The sequence below is a fragment of the Dama dama genome, chromosome 31 (genome assembly GCF_033118175.1).
Source record: "Dama dama isolate Ldn47 chromosome 31, ASM3311817v1, whole genome shotgun sequence".
NCBI classification, from domain to species: Eukaryota; Metazoa; Chordata; class Mammalia; order Artiodactyla; family Cervidae; genus Dama; species Dama dama.
Genome location: NC_083711.1, coordinates 46,444,130 through 46,464,804, shown reverse-complemented (window position 1 = coordinate 46,464,804; position 20,675 = coordinate 46,444,130). Strand labels below are relative to the sequence as shown.

At 39.7% G+C, this 20,675-nt stretch overlaps 2 protein-coding genes across 7 annotated transcripts; one reads left to right on the top strand and one right to left on the bottom strand.

The window, feature by feature from the left end:
* The first annotated feature begins 377 nt into the window (after nucleotides 1-377).
* On the top strand, nucleotides 378-20,307 carry CLDND1 (claudin domain containing 1). 6 transcript variants are annotated; one of them, XM_061134181.1, is made up of 6 exons: nucleotides 378-500; nucleotides 10,091-10,198; nucleotides 14,446-14,755; nucleotides 17,134-17,244; nucleotides 18,627-18,764; nucleotides 18,906-20,307. In XM_061134181.1, the coding sequence occupies exons 2-6, from the start codon at nucleotides 10,166-10,168 to the stop codon at nucleotides 19,124-19,126; spliced, it is 813 nt and encodes a 270-aa protein (XP_060990164.1). In that variant the 5' UTR covers nucleotides 378-500; nucleotides 10,091-10,165; the 3' UTR covers nucleotides 19,127-20,307. The 6 variants fall into 6 exon arrangements, with proteins under 6 accessions (XP_060990164.1, XP_060990165.1, XP_060990162.1 ...); XM_061134178.1 differs by lacking the exons at nucleotides 378-500; nucleotides 10,091-10,198 and adding exons at nucleotides 13,003-13,050; nucleotides 14,172-14,222; XM_061134180.1 differs by lacking the exons at nucleotides 378-500; nucleotides 10,091-10,198 and adding exons at nucleotides 13,035-13,050; nucleotides 14,179-14,222.
* Nucleotides 920-4,195, bottom strand: GPR15 (G protein-coupled receptor 15). Its single transcript, XM_061134177.1, has one exon. The coding sequence runs from the start codon at nucleotides 4,044-4,046 to the stop codon at nucleotides 2,958-2,960; it is 1,089 nt and encodes a 362-aa protein (XP_060990160.1). The 5' UTR covers nucleotides 4,047-4,195; the 3' UTR covers nucleotides 920-2,957.
* Nucleotides 20,308-20,675: the final 368 nt, after the last annotated feature.

The following is a 20,675-nucleotide window of genomic DNA, read 5'->3' as shown; positions in this document are numbered from 1 at the left end:
TGAATCCAGTACCATTTACAAATATCCCAGTAGGGAAGATTATCCTTCTCCTTTTCCTCTGGATGGCACAGCTCTCTCTCACGGTGGAGGCATCATCTTGATAGCAGGCTCCATCAGCGGCTCTTTGAGAAACAAACTTGTAATTCTTTTACTATTGCTTGACTTTTGTGAATGAGCTCTGCAGGAAAACTGAGCCTCACTTTTCTGCGTGGCATGTGCACTTGATAAGTCATTTCTCACTTCTGATATCTCTTGGGGGAATAGAGAATGATTTGAGGAGTCAAGATGAATCACAGGAAGATTTCTTTTACTCAGCTTCCCATCATACTGTGTATTTCTGTGTCTATTTAAAAATTAACTGTGACCCCTAGTAACTTATATCTCCTTTCAGTCACGCACATAGCTTCCTTCAAGACTGTTCTTACTTGAGTGTTGTGCTTGCTCTGAGGTAATTTTGACTTGTTAGAGAGGACGAACTGTGGGACTCCCAGGAATGTCAGGTTAGTTTTTATCTTTCTATATGGCCCAAATGGACTAAATGTGTGTTTGTGACTGTGTGTGCCTTAGTTTTTAAATTAATTACAAGTTATCAGACAACTTCTTATTCAGAGGCTTTAATGGCGAGCTTTACTGTGGCAACTTTTCATAGTGATATACCAACTAATTACATTTATAATTTTTTCTATCAGAGTTATGCTCTCTGTAAAATTATGCCTATATTCCTTCCATCGCTGGTACCTTATGAATATAAAATATGCTAAAATTTTTATAAGGCACACAGCATATCCACTTAAAGTATTTAAAAGTACGACAGTATAAGATAGACTCTAATATTTGTTAAATGAAAATGATTAAGAGTCATTTGATAATCTAGTTTGGAAATTTTTATGTAACATTCAATAATTAATGATAAAAACCATCATTTTACATAACTTTTTATTATTTAAGGAAACTTTTCAGTTGTATTTATTAGTCTTAAAATAAACTTAAGGATGCTATGGACATGGATATTACCAATGACATTTAGATATGAAAGATTAAAATGATTTGTTCAATGTCCCAATATTAAAGGTGAAGTTAAACCAAGTAACCCAGGTTTTCTCATTTCCTAACAAATACTGCAGCTGATTGACTGGGCTGTTTTCTAAAGGTAGCATTTCTCAAAGGCATTGATGAGTTACCGTGCTTTTGTTGATTTGTTTTTGAAAAGTAAATATCTTGTATTTTGTTTTTACTTAACGCTTGGCAATCTATTTAATTATGTTGAATTCACTTTTGAAGCTTTCCAAGAAAATTTATTTCTTATGATTTACAGTCTTTTTATTTCTATATCTATGATAATTTGTTAAAACACTGTTAGGTTATCAGTGTTAATTGATATGTTCATAGCAATTAATACAATGTAGATGAATACTTTTATAATGAAATTATATTTTTATTTAATAAAAATTTAAGAGAAATTCATAAATTAACCAATTTATAAAACCCAAAACCTCTAAACACACTATAAGAAGATGCCCAATATTTGAGATTTCTCTTAATATTAAGGTACAGAGGATGATCCTGAATTATCTAGTCTCTGAAAAGATTTGAAGCTTTCTCTGGTTTTCAAACCTAACATTTAAAACTAAAATAGTAGTTCATTTGTGTCAACAGTAGAGGTAAAAAACCTACTTTATCTTGAATCGAAAGGTATTTTCAATAGTAGGCTTGCTGCTGCAGTCTTTTGTGGTTGCTGCTAATTATATTTTCACTTCAAATTTTTAAAAGAAATGTAGGTATGAATTGGCTCAGTAAATATTTATCAGTTGAAGGAGTTCTGCAAGGTCTCTGAGTTTCAAAAAACTGCATGTAAAATATCAGTAACATTTTTGTTACAGATTTTCCCCTTTACCTGAATACTGAGCATTCTGTCTTCCTATATTATTGGATCAAATTGTGAAATTACAAACACCAAGCAAATGATGCTCTAGGGAATGTGCAGCATTAACATTTTAATTAAAATACAAAATGATAATCTGCATGAGGGTGTAGCTAAGCATTAGATGACCTCCAATTATAGTAGTAGTAACATTTTTATTTGATAACTAGATAACTGGGTAATTAAAAACATGTAATTAAAACAAAGTCATATCCTAATTTATAAAGGCTAAAAGGAAAACAAGAGCACAGTAAAACCTCATTGAAAAGTAGTTATTACACCATTATAATGAGATACATTTTAACCAATATATCTTATAAGGAAAACAGAAGTCAAAGCTTATTCTATGTCAAAATATTCTTGAAGACCAAGTGGTAAAGTAAGTCCTAAATTATAAACACAATACAAAATGATTTTTTCCCCATGAGGTTTCACCAGCCTAAAGTCACTGTGAATGGTATAGGGTGAAAGACAATGTTGGAAGGTGGTATGGAATCACCAAATTAAGTGTCAAAGATTAAGGCCAGAACCTTCATTATTCAGGAACAAGTAATTACTGAGCACAGGTATATTACAGTTTTTTAAAATCTGCATTGTCACCATATTTCTCACCAGTTACAACTGGGCGGAATCCTTTACATGCAGTCCACTCTGGAGCCCAGTATGATGGGTGGTGTGGATCAAGTTTCCTGAGAGAGGAAAAGGCTGGATTATGCATTAACACCCATGAAGAAAGGAACTGGTCCAAGCAGGAGCCTTATCTCAGAGTTCAAGATGTATAAAAGTTGTATTTTGCCCAGTGAACTTGACTGACAAGGGTCAAATAAAGCTATTCAGCTCGAACAAACAAAAAACAGCAAATAACCTAATTATATCCGTGAACACTGAGACCTTCTAGGTATCTCTTTAAAAATTAACACTTCCTTGTATTCATAAGCAATATGAATACTATAGCAATATTTTTCTTCTTTCTTTATCTTGGGCACAAATGAACCCTTCAACCCCATCCACAGAGCTCGAAATGTCACTGTCCTTTTCAGAGTGACACAGACCTCTTCCTCTTTCTGGCAAAATCTTCTGCATGTATGAAGTTGGAGAGAGCCTTCGTGAGGTCTGATGTCTCAGTGCTGCTCCCAAAGTCATAGTTCTTCAGGCAAGGGCACAGGCAGCGCACGATGGCCCGGCGGATGTAGCCATCAAAGACATAGTAGATGAAGGGGTTGACGCAGCTGTTTGCAAATGCCATCGGCCCGCACACCTCCATCCCCCGCTGCAGAAAAGCTGAGGACAGGTAGAGTTCTTCCTGCAACCCAGAGACGATAGCCAGGAGCTTGAACGTGTTGAAGGGCAGCCAGGAGAGGACAAACGCTGCCACGACGATAAAGATGATCTTTATGGACTTCCTCAGCTTTTTGTTATGCTTTCCTGAATGCTGGTAATGGGCACACAGCTTCCTTGTGATGCAACAGTAGCAGGTCACAATGCTCACCAAAGGGGCAAAAAAGGTGAAAATTAAGGCCACCAGGGCCCAAGTCAGTTTGCTGGGAGTGGCCCTCTCCTCTGCACAGTATGGTTTACCCTCAATCAGGGTAAGCTCCCGGGACAGAAGGGTAGGCAACCCCAGGAGGCAGGAGACAAACCAGACACTGGCACAGACAGCATAGGCACAGTCTCTCCTCCTGACTTTCCTGGATACAGCAGGACACACGATGGCCAGGTAGCGGTCCACACTCATGCAGGTGAGCAAGAAGACATTGCAGTGCATGTTGACTGAGATCACGTAGGAGCTTCCTTTGCACAGGAAAGAGCCTGTCCTCCACAGCCCCAGAGATGCTTCTTTATCCACCCAGAGAGGCAAGGTGATGACGAAGATGAAGTCGGAGGCAGCCAGGTTGATGATAAAGATGTCGATCAGTCTTCGGCTGCCCCGTTTGAAATGCAGTGCGCTCATGAGAATGAGGTTCCCGGACACTCCAATCAGGAACACAGCTGTGTAGAAGACCGGAAGGAAGACTGATGTATAAGGAACATGGGAGTGGGTCTCTTCAATATCAGGATTGTGGCTTGTAACAAAAAAATATTCCAAGTAAACCGGGGTTGCTTCTGGGTCCATCACTGGGTCCATCAGCTGCCAAATCTGGTAAGTTTCCTAACCTAGGAAGTTTCTGTTATGTATTTTAGAAAAATTCTCAAGGCAGCTTCTTTTATACAGTGTCTGCCTCTTCCCCCTGCCCCACCCCCTTCCTTAAAAGATCTTGGGACAAGCATAAAAACAGAGATTAAAAAACACAGTTTCTACCAACCCTCAGAGAGGGCCCACAAGGAACACCACCCTGATAGGTGCTGGGTGGTTGTGGTTATGGTTTGCTTTATTTGCATTTGCCCAGGAGGTGGCTCAGATGGTGAAGAATCTGCCTGCAATGCAGGAGACTCAGGTTCAATACCTGGGTTAGGAAGATCTCCTGGAGGAGGGCGTGGCAATCACTCCAGAAATGCTCTTGCCTCGAGAATTCCATGGGCAGAGGAGCCTGGCGGGCTACAGCCCATGGGGTCTGCAAAGAGCCAGGCATGACTGAACAACTAATATACCACACACACACACACACACACAGAAAACTGAGGTGCTCTTTGGCTTTTTTCTTCAAGGTATTCAATTTATTTCTTTAAATCCAGAAGTTAGGAGATAAATTAACTTTTTTTCTCCTACCTACTTTAATTTAAAGACATCTTTGCTTTCTAACATTGAGAATCCTTTTGATCTAGCCTTCTGTTTCACAGACGAGATCTTGTTTTACTTTTAGAATTTTAAGGTGGTGATGCTCAAGGTACTCTTTTCAATTATACTGTTGGTGGAATATGAAGACTTTTCAATAGCCTTCCATTGCATGTAGAGTAAACTGAAATTTTCCCAAATCATACCAGTCTGCATCTATGGCAAACATTATGATTCCAACTAGTTCCTTTTCATTTATTTGACTCTTTCAGTTCATGCATAATAGATCCTGTCTTGTTCAGTAAGTTTTTAAAAATACCCAAATCCTGGGACCATGTCTTGTGTTTGTATTATTATTTAAAATGTTTTTCACTGCAATTAGCATAGTACCTTGCACCTAGTAGGTGTTTTGGAAATGTTACTTTGATCCAGTATAATTTAGCAAGGATGAATTCATTGGGGTTTAATTGCAGGCACTGTTGTTATTTATGCAGCTTACAAACACAGGTTTAAAAGCCACAAACTGCTATTTTTCCATTGTTTTCTGTTACTGTAATTCAACCAACACAGTTTCCTTTTGTTAGCATTAATATCCTTGAATAATATCCTTGAAGGAATTCTCCTTATGAACCCTCAAATAACTATCCTCCACCAGTCTCTAGATTCCCTCTGATGTACTCCTTTTTACACTTCACTTTGATAGGACTGATTTTTTAGCTTCTGAACTCTGACTTTTCGATAAGTGCCTCCACACATCAGTGAACTTCCCTTTTGGGATGACTGACTTGGCAACCGACAACCATATGTTAGTTGACATTACGATGCAGTGGCCAGTATAAAGGGAAAGCACTACAGAAGGAAGATTTGAGGTTCATTCAAAACACTTGAGGGTCAGCCTAGTAGCAGACAGACTCTATCATATTTTTCTCTCACCTGTTCCCCTTTATTTAGGAAGACCATAGTAAAACACGACAAATTCTGAAGCCGACTCCTATTTCAATTCTTTACTGGCCGAAGTAGCTCAAGGCTCCCTCCCACTCTTGTGTCCTTCTCACTGTCCCTCCATCTCATGTCACCCTCAAAATTACAGTTTTGGGTTGATATTACTATTGCATAGAAGAAAATATAGTTGCTAAACATTTGAAGTCCTTTCCACTGAATTTGTGTTCCTTCCGTAATGAATTAACATGTTGTAAAGAACGATCCTGCCTGCTGGGTTCCCTCCTGCCATGTTTGATTGCCATGTTCTATTCTGTCTCAGGCCTGCAGTCTGGGTCAGGGAAGGGGGAGGGCTCCCCTGATCTGGGGCAGCTCCAGAAAGTCACCAGGGAGTTGATTTATGGGCCTCAGTCTGTCTTCTTTTGTGTCCTAGGCTGCTCTGCGTTGTCCCTGAGGGAGTGTGGGAGGCCATATCTTTCCCTAAGTATAGGCTGCAGAGGAGATATACTAATTAACTTTTTGACATTTCTGGGATAGAAATCTTTCCCACTGGGCAAGCCTTAAATATTTAATAGAATAACTCAGTCTGTCAGTTTGAAGTAGGACAATGTTTACTTGAAAAGGATTGATGAAGTAAACGTAAAAGATTCAAGTATTTAAACACTATCTGTGTGTGTGTTTGCATTAAAGAAGCTATTATATATGTAGATATTTTAAAGTTTACTTGTAAATGTACCTTAATTGTACTATTAGAACTTCACATTCTTCAGCCAGAAGTTCTGCTATTTAAAGAGACAATGTTGATTGTAGGCCTAAAATATTAAACAAATTTTAGATATATCTCAGGAATTCTGCATACAATTATTGTAACAATAGAAAAGAGTTTAGGCTCATACTCCAGAGGATCACATCTGGCTGTACATTTATTCTTCAGGCCTTAAATTTTCTTTCAGCATTCCAAAGTTATTGGCCTGCTGATGTCAATTATCTCAAATAAGTCTGACTTCCTCAGTAAACTTTGAAGCAGCTGTAGGCAAAATGATTTGCTTTATCATATAGTCACTTTGGATTATGGTAATTAGTGGTAGAATGCTGCAGTGTGAGAATACCCATCGCAGATCAACAGTATCTTGGAACCTGAGTTGGAAAATTGTTTTGAGCCAAAAAAGGGAACAAATCGCATACTGTGAGCGTGCATGCTGAGTTGCTTCAGTCATGTCCACCTGCGACCCTAAGGACCCTTCTTTCTGGTTCCTCTGTCCATGGGATTCTCCAGACAAAAATACTGGATTGGGTGGCCATGCCCTCATCCAGGCGATCTTCCAGACCCACAGAGATCTAACCGAGTCTCCTGCAGCTCCGGCAGGACAGGCAAATTCTTTCCCGCTGAGCCACCAGGGAAGCCCAAACAGCATAGTTCTGGCCTTTTAATAACTCAAAGAGTATAAAGCTGTTATAAGTCAGAACCCACGATAAAAGCTGACTAGATAGAGTAGGAGAGGTCATAGTTCTAAATAAGTCCTGAATGACGATCATTTTTAACCTTGAATGCCCTTTGAAATAAACATGAAGAAACCAAATAGACCAAAACTCAAAAACAACACTGGACACCATAAACATATGAAAAGGCAGTATGAACAGGTGATCACCAGAAAAAAAAACAAAAAAAACAAAACAAAAAAGAGTAAGCTATAAATATCAGTAACTGAATTACAGCACACATGTCACCTCTTAAGAATTATTTTTCCAGAAAAGATATACTCCCTCCCTCATCCTTTCGGTAACAGAGATGATTGCTTACACCTTTGTATGTTCTAAGACCTTTCACAATCCTACTTGTAAACTACTTATTACCTCATTTCACATGGTAAGTTGTTTTGGTGTCTGACCTCCTGAGCTGGTCATGAGCAACTTAAAGGCAGAGACCATCTGATATCATTCCACTGGCCTCAAGCTTATAGTAATTACCCAACTGTAGTCATTTTTTTGGCCCCTTAAAGTCATTGTTTTGAATTTGTGGGTGCTAGACCACATTATCCACGTCAGAGTCCCCTGGGATACCTACTAAACTGTAGCTTTCTGAACCTGGTCCCAGAGCTATTGAATCAGAGTCATTAGGAGTGGAGTCTAGGGCTTTAATAAGCACTCCATGATTCTTAAACACACTAAAGTTTAGGGCCACTGTTGTAACTCACACATCTTAACCATCTTTATACATTATGTTTGTTATTTTTTTGGCTAATTTTTTTAAAAGTTTAAAAATCACCTCTAAGTTCGAACTTCTTAGAAATCTTCTGGTCTGGATCTCAGAAATTTTTAGGAATTAATTTAGACTTCTAAACCCTCCCTTACTCTGTGTCCTATTCCTGAGATATGTTCAGAACTGACTTGAATGTTAAAAATGGGGAGAAAGTAAGCTTTTGTCCACTGAGGCATCTGCCCGAGTGGATCTACTATCATCATTCAGTCATAGCTGTGATTTACAGCCTCTGCTTCATGGGTAGATTGGAGGTTTTGTGTGAATACAGCCACCCCAACTGGCACTGTGATATATTACTTCTGTTTCTTCTCTATCAAGCATTCTGACCCCCATATTAGTTAGGATTCATTACATTACGTAGTAGATGGCCCAGCAGAAAGAAATCTCTTCATATATGCTGTACTGTTTTGTCCCAGGGTAAATGACAAAGATCATGAAGCAAACTATTTGTTTTTCATAAATCTTATCAGATAGAGTGATTGTATATTCATCTGTTAGAAACACTTGCTTGTCCATTTCTTATTTGAGTATCATAACATGTATAACCATTTAAATAGTCCAGTTTAAGAGCTCTGTTTATACTGGGTTATTTATTTTTTATTCTGACAGGAGAGTTTAATGCAATATAATGTACTATATCATGCCAAATTAAGTGGTACCTATTTGCTATTATCCCCAACTTCATATGTTGGATTTTTTTTCTCTCTTAGTATCTCATGTTTACCTAAACAGCAGTGACCATAGTATTCTAGGCACCTACACTTCAGGCTTCTTCATAATTGTTGATTTAATCTGGGTTTAGGCTACGTACAGCAATTTTTGTCTCTGGTACCCAGCATATTGTCTGGTATGCAATTGGTGGTCAATAAGTGTTTGCAGAGCTGGACTGAATTAGCTTGAGTTTTGAATCATCTGCGATGAGTAAGTACTTTTCACAAACTTCTCAGACAGCTTCCATTTTCCATGATTACTGATTTTGTTGAAGCAGCAAAGGTCTGAACTGCTGTATCTTTTCTAATCAGCATGCATGCAGCTTTCATCCTTTTTCTTTGTCCATCTACATTTCCCACTCTGTCTTCTTGTATTTTACTTCGCTGGAGGTATAGGATACATGCATTTCCCAATGAAACTGCAATGCTGTGGACCTATAGCAACCATACTTCAGAGCTACACTTTCTTCTAGCAGAATTATGATTAATAAAACTGTACAGCTTTAAGTGATATTAGTGATCATCTAGTACAACCATTTAACTAATGAGGACACTGGGACCCAGAAAGAGGTTATCTACCAAAGATTCACACTGATAATTTTAAAATAAAGGACAAATTAAACTTCTCGTTTACACATGGTCCATTCTCTGTCCTTCAGAAACATAGACATCTGAACAACTATAGTTTGTTTTTTTTCTCTGTGTAACATCCGACAGGAATTATTAAAAGGAAAGAGCTATTTTGGACACACTTTTTATTTGCCTTGTCCTTGATTAACTTTGCATTGTTCTGTAGTGAATCGGTACAAAGAAATTCAAAGACTGATACATCTTTTTGAGGATCATTATTGATTAGAACCTAGAACTTGATATTTTTCTATTTTCCTTCTTTCTGCACTCCAAAGTTCATAATGAAAACAATCAGGACAAAACTAGATGAGAAAAATATAAGGAATATATATTTTGCTTAATATAATTTTTAATTACTTAAGGTACAATTAAAAGTAATATTTAAGTATATTAGGGAGTTTTGTATTGGAGGGAATTCTCGCATAAAGAGTTGTTTTTGTAAGCACATAATAAAAACAAGTTATAATATCTGCATAACTAGATTTTTGGTTTATTTAAAGTAGAGTATAATTACAATACCTTCATAACCATCCTTAACAAGTTAAGCCAAAGGACTAGCTCAACTTTGCTTTTAACTCTAAATTTCATAATCTGTACTTGGTTGCACTAAATCATCTTTATATGAAAATACATCAGGGAAGCTACTGTTCGCCAAACAGTGCAGTATGAAATGAAGACAAATTTAACTGCATGAATTTATTAAGTATTTATTTTGCTTATCCACATGAGCAGCTAGCATAGATAGAAGACAGAAACCCCAAGATGTAAAGATAGACCAGAAACATGGCCGTGCGCTTGGTGGTACTGGGTGTGATGGAGTCCTCTGGGCTCAGTGGGCAGGAAGGTCCCAACCTCAAGCGTGCAGGCACTCCCAGGTCCATGCTAAAGTGCTGACTGAAATGTGTCGTGTTTTCTAGGCATTCTGCAGATTTCATAGCTGAAAGCGTCATCCTCCTTTGAAGGTCTCTCCAGACACACCCATCTGCTGAATCATGAGGACTTTCATATGCCATGAGCCCAGCCCGGTAATCTCCTGAGTGAAGCTGAGCGAGGATGCCCAAAACCTGGTCCTGGCAAGTCCTTCCTAGCCATTTGGCAGTTGGTCCAGAGGTTGGAAATGGCAACTCACTCCAGTATTCTTGCCTGGGAAATCCCATGGACAAAGGAGCCGGTGGGCTACAGTCCATGGGGTCGCAGAGTCTGACGCGACCGAGCAACTAAACAACAAACAACAACCACCACCGAGGTTCCTAAACTTCCTGAAGTGAGCAGGGACCAACATAAATGGCTTACTTCCAGCCTCCAGGGGAATTGAGAGCTTTAAAGAGGTGTTTATATTGCCCCTATTCAAAGATTATAGGTGTTGAACAAATAGTTGCAAATACTAATAGTTTAGCAATTGTCTAGTATGCCCCAGGCTCTAGACTGGGTATTTTATATGTATTTTCTCATTTAATTCTCACAATGATCCCATGGAATAGGTGCTATTGTCAACATCATAATTTAGATAAAAATAAACTGAGACTTAAAGAGGTTAAGTAAATTCTCTAATGTCACAAAGCTAGTCAGCTCACCCCAATATTCCAGCTTGAAGTCAGTTATTCCCTGGGCTCAGTTTCCTTGTTTGTGGATTGAGGCGGTGTCTTCCTCTTCCTTTTTCAAACTTCTCTTTGACCTGGTTTTATTTACCATGTAACTTCTCTAGAGATATAGTTCCACTTCACTCGAGAGAGAAGGTAGGGAATTTCTAATGAAGCCAATGGGTGAAAACATTTCCTGGTGAACAAATGCATTGAGGAGTTTTATTATGCATTAACAATTTGCCTGGGCACCTCCACCATTTTCTCTAGTTGGTGCCTCTAACAAACTTCTCCTTTGATCAGATATCCTACATGAAATTCTGGTAGTTTTGAATATTATACTTGGCTATTACCTTATTTTAATTATGTACTGGATGTGAATACCAGTTCACCAATTCTGGCAAAAGAAATATGGCTAAAAATAGAAAAACAAATGATACACCTTCAGTCTATCAGGGTGGTAGAAATTTAGTATCAGATTAGGGCTCCCACTTTTTTCCTGTGCTGTGGCCAAATTCAAAGGGATTTGGGGGATGAGGGAGTGTTTGAGAGTCCTGCTGGTCCTTGAGTTGACTGTCTCCATAGGTGGTGGTTGTTTAGTCGATAGGTTGAGTCTGACTTTTGAGACCCCATGGGCTGTAGATTGCCAGGCTCCTCTGTCCATGGGGTTTCCCAGGTATGAACACTGGAGTGGGTTGCCATTTCCTTCTCTAGGGGATGTTCCCAACCCAGGGACTGAACCTACATTTCCTGCATTGCATGCAGATTCTTTACCACTGAGCCACCTGGCAAGCCCGGTCTCTGTAGATATCTGTTGAGAAATCCGACATTTGCTGTTCTCAGAGCACATTCTTGGGTCCACATGGGTCACTAAAGAGATGTCACTGTTTCTTGTTTGTGGATTTCTATGCAGGACTTGAAGCCTTAGAATCCTTTCGTTGCCTCTGTGCCCTGCTTCTTGTTGTTCAGCCGCTTAAGTCATGTATGTCCAACTCTTTGCGACCCAGTGGACTTCAGCACCAGGCTTCCCTGTTTTTCACTATCTCCCCCAGTTTGCTCAGATTCGTGTCCACTGAGCAGATGATGCCATCCAACCATCTCATCCTCTGCCGCCCCTTGCTGTACAGCCACCTGCAATCTCTGAGGTCACTCATGACCTTACCTGCTTAATGCAATATTCTCCAAAATTCAGTCTTTTTCATACTACATTTAAAAAGTATTCACTTTTTTGACATATCTGAGATGCTTGGTATTAATAGTTTAACCAATTTATTTAAAAAGGAAGCTTTACTACAACAAAGAGAAAATATCATTTGCCTTTAAGAGAAAGCAGCCAAAAATTATATGAAACCTGAAGAATGTCATTACATTCTATTTGGATGCCTTCTGTCAGGTTCAGTTCAGTTCAGTTGTTTAGTCACGTCTAACTCTTTGCGACCCCATGGACTGCAGCACTCCAGGCCTCCCTGTCCATCACCAACTTACAGAGTTTAATCAAACTCATGTCCATTGAGTCGGTGATGCCATCCAACCATCTCATCCTCTGTCTTCCCCTTTTCCTCCTGCCTTCAATCTTTCCCAGCATCAGGGTCTTTGCAAATAAGTCAGTTCTTCACATCAGGTGGCCAAAGTATTGGAGATTCAGCTCAGCATCAGTCCTTCCAATGAATATTCAGGATTGATTTCCTTTAGGATTGACTGGTTGGATCTCCTTGCAGTCCAAGGGACTCTGTCAGGTTACATCCTTCTTAGTCTAAACTTAAGCCATAAAACCAGAAAGACTACCTGCTGCAATGGGAGTGAGGCTGTAGGAGTTTTTAAATTATTGGGTTACTGTTTTCAAAGGATAATCGCATCGTTGTTTCACAAGTAGGGTGGTGGTAGGGAAAGCACAACTGGAAAAATCTGAATCACATTAGTCATAATTAATGACTCGTAGTGACCCGAAACACCTCGCCTCACTCGGTGGACCTTCGTGGTAAACTACAAGAAACAATCAGCTCAGACCTCCCTTCTGCGCACCTCGGAAGCTGAACTACATCTCCCACAATGCGCCGCGCCCGGCGCCGGGAATGCCGTCTGCCGCGCCCCGCAGCTTTCCCTCTGTCCCTCCTACAACTCCCACAAGTCCCCTCGGCTCCGGGGCCAGGCCCGGCCCGGGGTGGAGGCGGAGGCGGAGGCGCGGGAGTTATGGAGGGGGCGGGCTCTGCAGGGAAGTGCGTCAGAGGAGGCGCGGGGAGAGTAGGGTGCTGTGGTTTGAGCTTGAGGGCGAAGCTGGCGGAGCAGGAGGATGGGCGGTGAGTGAGCGGGGCCGACGTCGCTGGGCGGGGGTCGCGTAGCCGTTCGAGGCTTCCAGCAGTTTGAAGAGGGGGCCCCCTCCCTGGGCGCGGCCCGGACCGTGTGGGTCCTGAGCGGGGGGCTATAGCCGGCTTTTCCCCGGCTGATTGTTCCGGGGAGGGGCCTTCTCGGGTATTTGGGGCCCCTGGCCAGGGACCGCTCAGGGCTGCCCCGCCCCAGAGCCCGTTCGTCTCGACCACCCCCAGCCTCAGGGTGCGACCCGCGAGGTGACAGCTCCAGGCGTCCGGCCTGGGCGAACCGCCGCTCCCGGTGCTCGGGACCTTTTAAGGTCATTCGAGAGCTTCAGGATGAAAAAGAATTAAAAAGAGTAAAAATACAAACCCAACTTCTGGAGTTATCATCGTTAACGATTGTGATTGCTCTGATCTCTCCTGAGTCACTTGCCATTTTCCAAACTCGGCAACCCCAGTTTGCGAGCTTGTTTTCGAGCTCCTTTTTGAGGTGTTTGGCGCGGTTCATGGTATATATTTGCAGTATTTGACTCAGCTTGATCCGCCTTGAGTCATTGTACTGCGGCCATTTACTATTGCCATTCAGCCCAGTCCACGCCTTTGGAGTGTTAATATTTGCCTAATTCAGAGTTTTCCTTCCGGCTGAGGAGGGAATCTTAGTTTCCAGATGAGGAGGTTCAAAAGTATAAGGAACGGGGCGAGTAGGTAGGAAGGAGTGAAGACTTTGACAGCGGAAGGGAGCTTGGCTTAGCTTTAATGGATTAGGAGCAGATTGGTATCTAGCATTACTGCATATTGTTATTCTCTTTACTCCTCCGTGCGCCTGGAACAACCTTTCTCTCTGGGCTAACAAACATTTTCAGCTGTCTTCTAAATAGCTCCTTACTCTTTCTTTACCTTGTTTTAAAAGGTTTCCCTGTTCAGAGGAAACTGGGAGGAGCCGATTTCCTCTGCTTCCTTTTCCAATGCCTTTTTCACACTCAGACCCAGAACACTTAATGCTCTGCAGTCTGTCATTAAAAATGTATGCAAGGTACATTGCTGACTCTGGGCATGTCTACTGTTTGTATCTGTAATGTGTATGTCCATTTCAGTGTTGTCTGTTTTAGTGTGCAGGTGATAGACTAGAGAACAAGACTTCTGTCTCCGTAGCATCCTGGGTATGTGAGCATTCAATAAGTACTTTCATGATAATGAGTTTTGTTTTGAACTTAATTTAAAACATGCTTGCTTCTTTTTAAAAATAATTCATTAATGATTATACATTACTTTAAAGAGCCATGGGATGGGGAATAGGGTAAAGGGTGATTTTGACATAATTCCTTTCAGAATCTGTACTTGTCCTAGAAGTCTAACTTTTCTTCTTTTTCAACTTCTAAACAGAGCAGTCTGAATGCCAGAATGGATAACCGTTTTGCTACAGCGTTTGTCATTGCTTGTGTACTTAGCCTCATTTCTACCATCTACATGGCAGCCTCAATTGGCACAGACTTCTGGTATGAATATCGAAGTCCAGTTCAAGAAAATTCCAGCGATTTGAACAAAAGCATCTGGAATGACTTTGCTAGTGATGAGGCAGATGAAAAGACTTACAGTGATGCACTTTTCCGATATAATGGCACAGTGGGATTGTGGAGACGGTGTATCACTATACCCCAAAACACATATTGGTATAGCCCACCAGAAAGGACAGGTATTTCTCTTATTGTAACTTTTGTCTCCTTTGTGTGTGTGTGTGTGTGTGTGTTTGCGTGCACGCACACTCCATCGTGGGCGACTCTTGGTGACCCTGTGGACTGGAGCCCGCCACGCTCCTCTCTCCATAGTATTTTCTGGGCACGAATACTGGAGTGGGTTCCCATTTCCTACTCTAGAGCATCTTCTCCACCCAGGAATTGAGCTCACATCTCTTGCGTTTTCTGCAGTGGCTACTCGATAATAGAGAAAGTGATACGGTGATGGCCAGTTATATACAAGAAAGATTGTGGGTTCTTTCTCTTCCCAAAGAAATAAATCTTATGTATTTCTTTTTCCCTATCATCTTCTCTCCTGTTTCCATTAATTACCATTGTACTCATTAATATTGGTTGGATGAGTAACTGTCCTTATTTTGGAGAAAACCATTTTAAATCTTTGTACTTATTTAGCCACACATTGAAATAGTTGTATTAATCTCACACATGTCATGAGAAAATAATTAGAAAAGTACTTTGGAAGATTTTAAATACTTGGTAATTGTTAAAAGTACTAGTATACAAAATCAAGTTAATACATATGAATTAATAGTCATTTATATGTAGTTGTGTTTTAGTAGTTATTATCATTTGCCCTCTAAATCTTGAGGATATAATTCGGCCAACTCTGTGTTTATTTTTTTTTTTTCAACTCTGTGTTTAAATCTGCTTGTTTAAGACCGTTTTACAACCATTTTGATGGAGTTTTTAGGTTAAAAATATGCATTATGAGAATAAAAAAAATTAAGAAACTACCTCTCAGGTTTATTTTGTAAACATTCTTAACATTGAAAAATTCTAATTTCCAGTTGTTAAGATGGAAACTTTAGAGTGCTTTGCAGGGAACATCTTTATAAATTTGTTTATATTTATGACTAGTTCTTTTGGCCTCTTGGTGGGGGATACTGTATTCAAATCACAGCACAATAGGCTTGAAATACTGTACATCAGAAGGATGATAGTTTGGTTTTATACAAAAAAGAAAGTGATTGGAAAGAGGTGAAAGTTGGTTGAATTTTATTTAAAATGTTCAGTTCTATTTATGAGAGCATAGGAGCACTTGATACTTGAATGTTAGCAATCATTTATTATTCAGTCAACAACTATTTATTTATTGCACACTTTCATGTTCAGGGCCTAGGAGCTAGGAGTACGTTAGGGAAAAAAACAAAAATCCCTAGTCCTGGGGAGCTAACATTCTGATAAGGGCTGACTGGCAATAAACAGGTATAACAGTATAAACAGAATAAATAATTAGAAGGTGATGTGCTATGAAAAATAGAGCAAAATAAAGGGACATAGGGAAGGGGATGTTGGTGGGCATATAAGTTATGTTCTTCAATAGTAAAGGCAGGATAGGCTACAGCAGGAAAACACCACTTGAGTAAAGACTTGATAAAGGTGAAGGAGTTGACCCTGTGGGTAATCGTGGAAACAGGGAGACTCATTTAGGATGGATGGAACAACTCTAAGGGCCCTATGGGCCCTGTGGTGGGAGCATGCCTGAAATACTCAAAAACCAGCAAGGAATTCCCTAGGCTGGAAGGGAGGGGGCTAGGGGAGAGTTGGGTAGGCGGTCAGAGATATATTCTGGGAGTGGGAGTAGGGCAAATCATGCAGGATTCTCTAGGTGTGATGAGGACTTTGGATTTTACTCTTGAGTGTGATGGAGCCATTGTGGGGCTTTGTGCAGAGGAAAGATAATCTGGCCACCTAGGCAGATGTGTTGAAAACAGACAGGTACCTGGGCAAGACAGTAGCCAGGAGACTTAGGAGGCTGTTGAACCAGTTCAGGTGAAAGATGGTTACGCCTCGGATCAGGGTGGTAGTATTGAGCAGTGCCTGATCCTAGATATCCTAGATATATGTTGAAGGTAGAGCCTGCAGGATTTCCTGATGAAACGCTTATGGGCAAGAATGACTCTATAAAGTTTCTGGTCTGAGGAATGAGAAGGATAGAATTGTCGTTTACCTGAGATGGGGAACAAGACTGATGGAATAGGTTTGGGGGAGAAGATCAAAGTTACTATTTATTTTAGTCTTTGTCCCCTCCTCCTTTGTAGTTGTCTTACTATCTAGTCTCATTCACTTGACTCCTTTTTTATTCTTTTTTTTTTGCCTTCCTGTACCCATGTCATACACCTGCTGCTGAGAACCATTCGTCTCTTGGGCATTGGTCCATCCTGTGTGTCACTCAGGGTCAAAGAGGCTGCTCTCCTGAGAACATTTTTCCATATCACCTTTTATTTCAGAGAATAATTACTGAAAGAAACTTTTGTTAAATGTTTAAAATTAAAACAAGCAAAAAAACAAGCAATGGTTGTTTTTCTTATTCCAGAGTCATTTGATATGGTCACAAAATGCATGAGTTTCACCCTAAATGAGCAGTTCATGGAGAAATTTGTTGAGCCCGGAAACCACAATAGTGGGATTGATCTGCTTCGGACCTGTGAGTACTTTGTTGGGAAAAAAGGAAAATAACTTTATATGTCTTTTGTTGAACTCTGTTTTTGGAACAAGATGACGTTGTACATTGTGTCAACTTAAAATAAGATCTTTAATGTTATCCCAACAAACTCTGTCCTATTGATAATATATTTTAGAAGTTAGATACGTACTTACAAATTGCAGATACGAAGTTGAGCAGCTAATACATTGGGTGACAGAATCTATATTCACCAAAAGATGTTATCAATAGGCCTATTTAAAGAGGAAATTTAATAGGAATAAATAATAAATTTCTATATTTAAGTTAAACACTTCATTTTTCTGTGTTCAGATAGGGATATGTGAAAAAAGTTGACTGCAAGCTTTACATGAGTCAGCTTAAGTGTCAGGCCTCCCAAAAGTATTGATCTAGCTTTAGGTGGTGGTAACAAAAGTGTAGATGTCAAAAACGAAAGTGCTTATTAAGAGCATTCTGTTCCTCGATGCTCAGGCTGCCTGGGAAATACTGTCTTCAGATTTGGACCTAGTCTCTAGGCTATTAGAGTTACTGGAACCTGCCCAAAGAATGGCCGTTTCATGAGAGGGGATGTTGAATAAATGGCACATATTCTATTTTGCACTGTCAATGCATAGGAAGTTTATTACTAACAGAGTTTGAAGGGAAGTTAGAAAAAAGACGTTGATGTAGTTCCAGAAAGTAAAGCTAGCCCTAAAAGGTAAAATTTGGTTCAGAGTTGATGTTCTTACATTGATAATAATTAAAATAGTTTGAAAAGGTAATGGGGTTCTTTGTAAAGTCATCAGCTTTTTTCCCATGTTGTTGAGGGACGTTATGATAATTAAAACTGCCATTTATTGAGTGCCTGGTATATACCAGATCCTCTGCTTTGTGCTTTGTGTATATTCTTCTAACAGGTCTTTTATAATCACTATTCATTTACTTGTTATTCCTGCCTTGAGATCCTATAAGGACTTAAATATGCATGTAGAACCAGAAGGTTTTGCTTCCAGTCTGGTTCTGCCACTTACTGTGTTACCTTGTACAAGTTATCTTCTTTCAGTTTCTTCATTTATAAAATGGAGGTAAATAGTACCTTCTTCATAGGGATGTTGGGAGGTTTAATACACAAAGCATGTATAGAACAGTGCCTGATACATAGGAAGCCCTCAGTACCAGTTCACTATAGTGTCTTTTTGCTTTTGTCAGAAGAAAGTGAGCACTGTTTTGAAAATTGTGCTTTAGGAAAAAAGCCTCAATATTAAAGCACCCTATTCTCAGTTTTTGAGAAAAGTTCTAATAGAATGTGAAAGAAATTGCCATTGTGAGAAAACTGAAATCATGGTAACATTTCATTTCTCTCTCTCTCTCTCTTTTGAAATCAGATCTTTGGCGTTGCCAGTTCCTTTTACCTTTTGTCAGTCTAGGTTTGATGTGCTTTGGGGCTTTGATTGGACTCTGTGCTTGTATCTGCCGAAGCTTGTACCCCACCATCGCCACAGGCGTTCTCCATCTCCTTGCAGGTGTGTCTCTTCTTCAAACGTAGTTTTACCTCCTTGCCGCCTTAGGGGTCACATGTCACTTCCTTGTTATGCTGCCTGGGAAGCGCTTATCGCGCTCTTATCTAGCTGTGTTGTTTTTTTTCCTCTCAATTTTCCTCCAAGGTCTGTGTACCCTGGGCTCAGTGAGTTGTTACGTTGCCGGAATTGAACTCCTCCACCAGAAGCTGGAGCCGCCCGAGAATGTGTCTGGGGAATTCGGATGGTCCTTCTGCCTGGCTTGCGTCTCAGCTCCCTTGCAGTTCATGGCTTCCGCTCTCTTCATCTGGGCCGCTCACACCAACCGGAAGGAGTACACCTTGATGAAGGCGTATCGTGTGGCATGAGTGGGAAACCGCCTGCTTTACAGTTGCCGTTTTTATGATTTTTTTTATATTAATATTGTCCCTTATCTCCCCCTGAATTGTTTTTAATTTAACTTTTTTTGTGTGTGGATATACCATTTTATCCTGAAAACCCATTTTATTTATTCATGCAGACAGTTGTTTCTCAACACAACTAAAATTTAAATGGAACCTGGGTGATTCCATCTTTTAGTCAAACTAATCTAGGTTCAGAGTCCAGACAGAAGAAATTGGGTAGACTCTTGGCACAAATTTGTGAGGAAAATTGGTAGTAGGAGGTTGACCCATAGCAAGTTCTACTGATGTCTGTTAGACTTTTCAGTAATGTAACTATCTGTTTAACTGGAACTTATAGTTTCTTTGGGAAACCTCTTATCATTGTCAAAACTTAGATTCACTTTGCTACTTTAGACAGCCAGTCAGCCAGAGATATTAGTGCTGTCTTCAAGGACTTAGGCTATCTAAAATAAGGAAATCATCTAAGATCCTTTTCCCTCATCTGAAGTGAAATACTGCAGTTTTTTATCTGTACACTGTCTGTTTAAAAGAAAGGGAGTGTTTACGTGGAATTTTAACTTTGTTAACTACAAAAATTCCAGTTCAGCCAGTCAAAACGATTAACCTTATTTTACCTTTTTTTTTTTTTCTTTCAAATCTTTAATATGTCAATAGTATTTCCAATATCAGCAAACCTTTTTGGATTTTTGTTCCTTCCCTCCTCACACACCAGACTTATTACAAGAGTGCTTTCTTTTAAATAATACATTGAGGTCACCGAGTAAAATTTTCCAACTGCTGTTTATTTCAGCTAAGTACCATAAAGAAGGTTCCACCGTAATGACCCTCCAGAGCTAGGAAAACTACCACAAGACCTAAAGCTTTGGCTGGTCATTAACTTCCGACTATGGTCTTTATCTCTTGTGGTGGAATGATGTGCCTTTCCTTGCCTAATGCCCTCCTGGTGTGTTGTCAGCATTATTTAATGTCTTCTAATTCAGTCATTTTTTTATAAATATGTCTATAAACATTGAACTTAAAAAAATCTTATTTATTTATTCCATTACTGTAGTACTTGACAGATTAAAAAAAAATGTAACAGTAATTTCTTACAAAATCCTAAATCTGTCTTTTTTAAAAAATAAAAAATGAGAAGAGACTCAGAATTGTGTATAGTGTCTGAGTTGATTAAATTTCAGTACCTTAGGATAACAAAGCACTACAGGATTTTGAATGAGGATTACTGTGATTTTCTGAGGGAGTTGCATTGTTGCTCTGAAGGCCTGTCTTTATGTCTATTGTTTGGGTTTGTTTTTTTATCTTCTAGAAAATGTGGGATGCTTCCACTAGTAAGAGACCATTTTTTACGTTTCAGTTTTAAGACATGTTTTCAAAGTATCATGTATTATGATACATACCATGTATTAAGATAGTATCATGTGTCATTGCTAACCGGGCTACTTTTTTATCTTTTGGCAGTGCCACATGGCATGTGGGATCTTAGTTCCCCTGCTAGGAATCGAACCCCTTACCC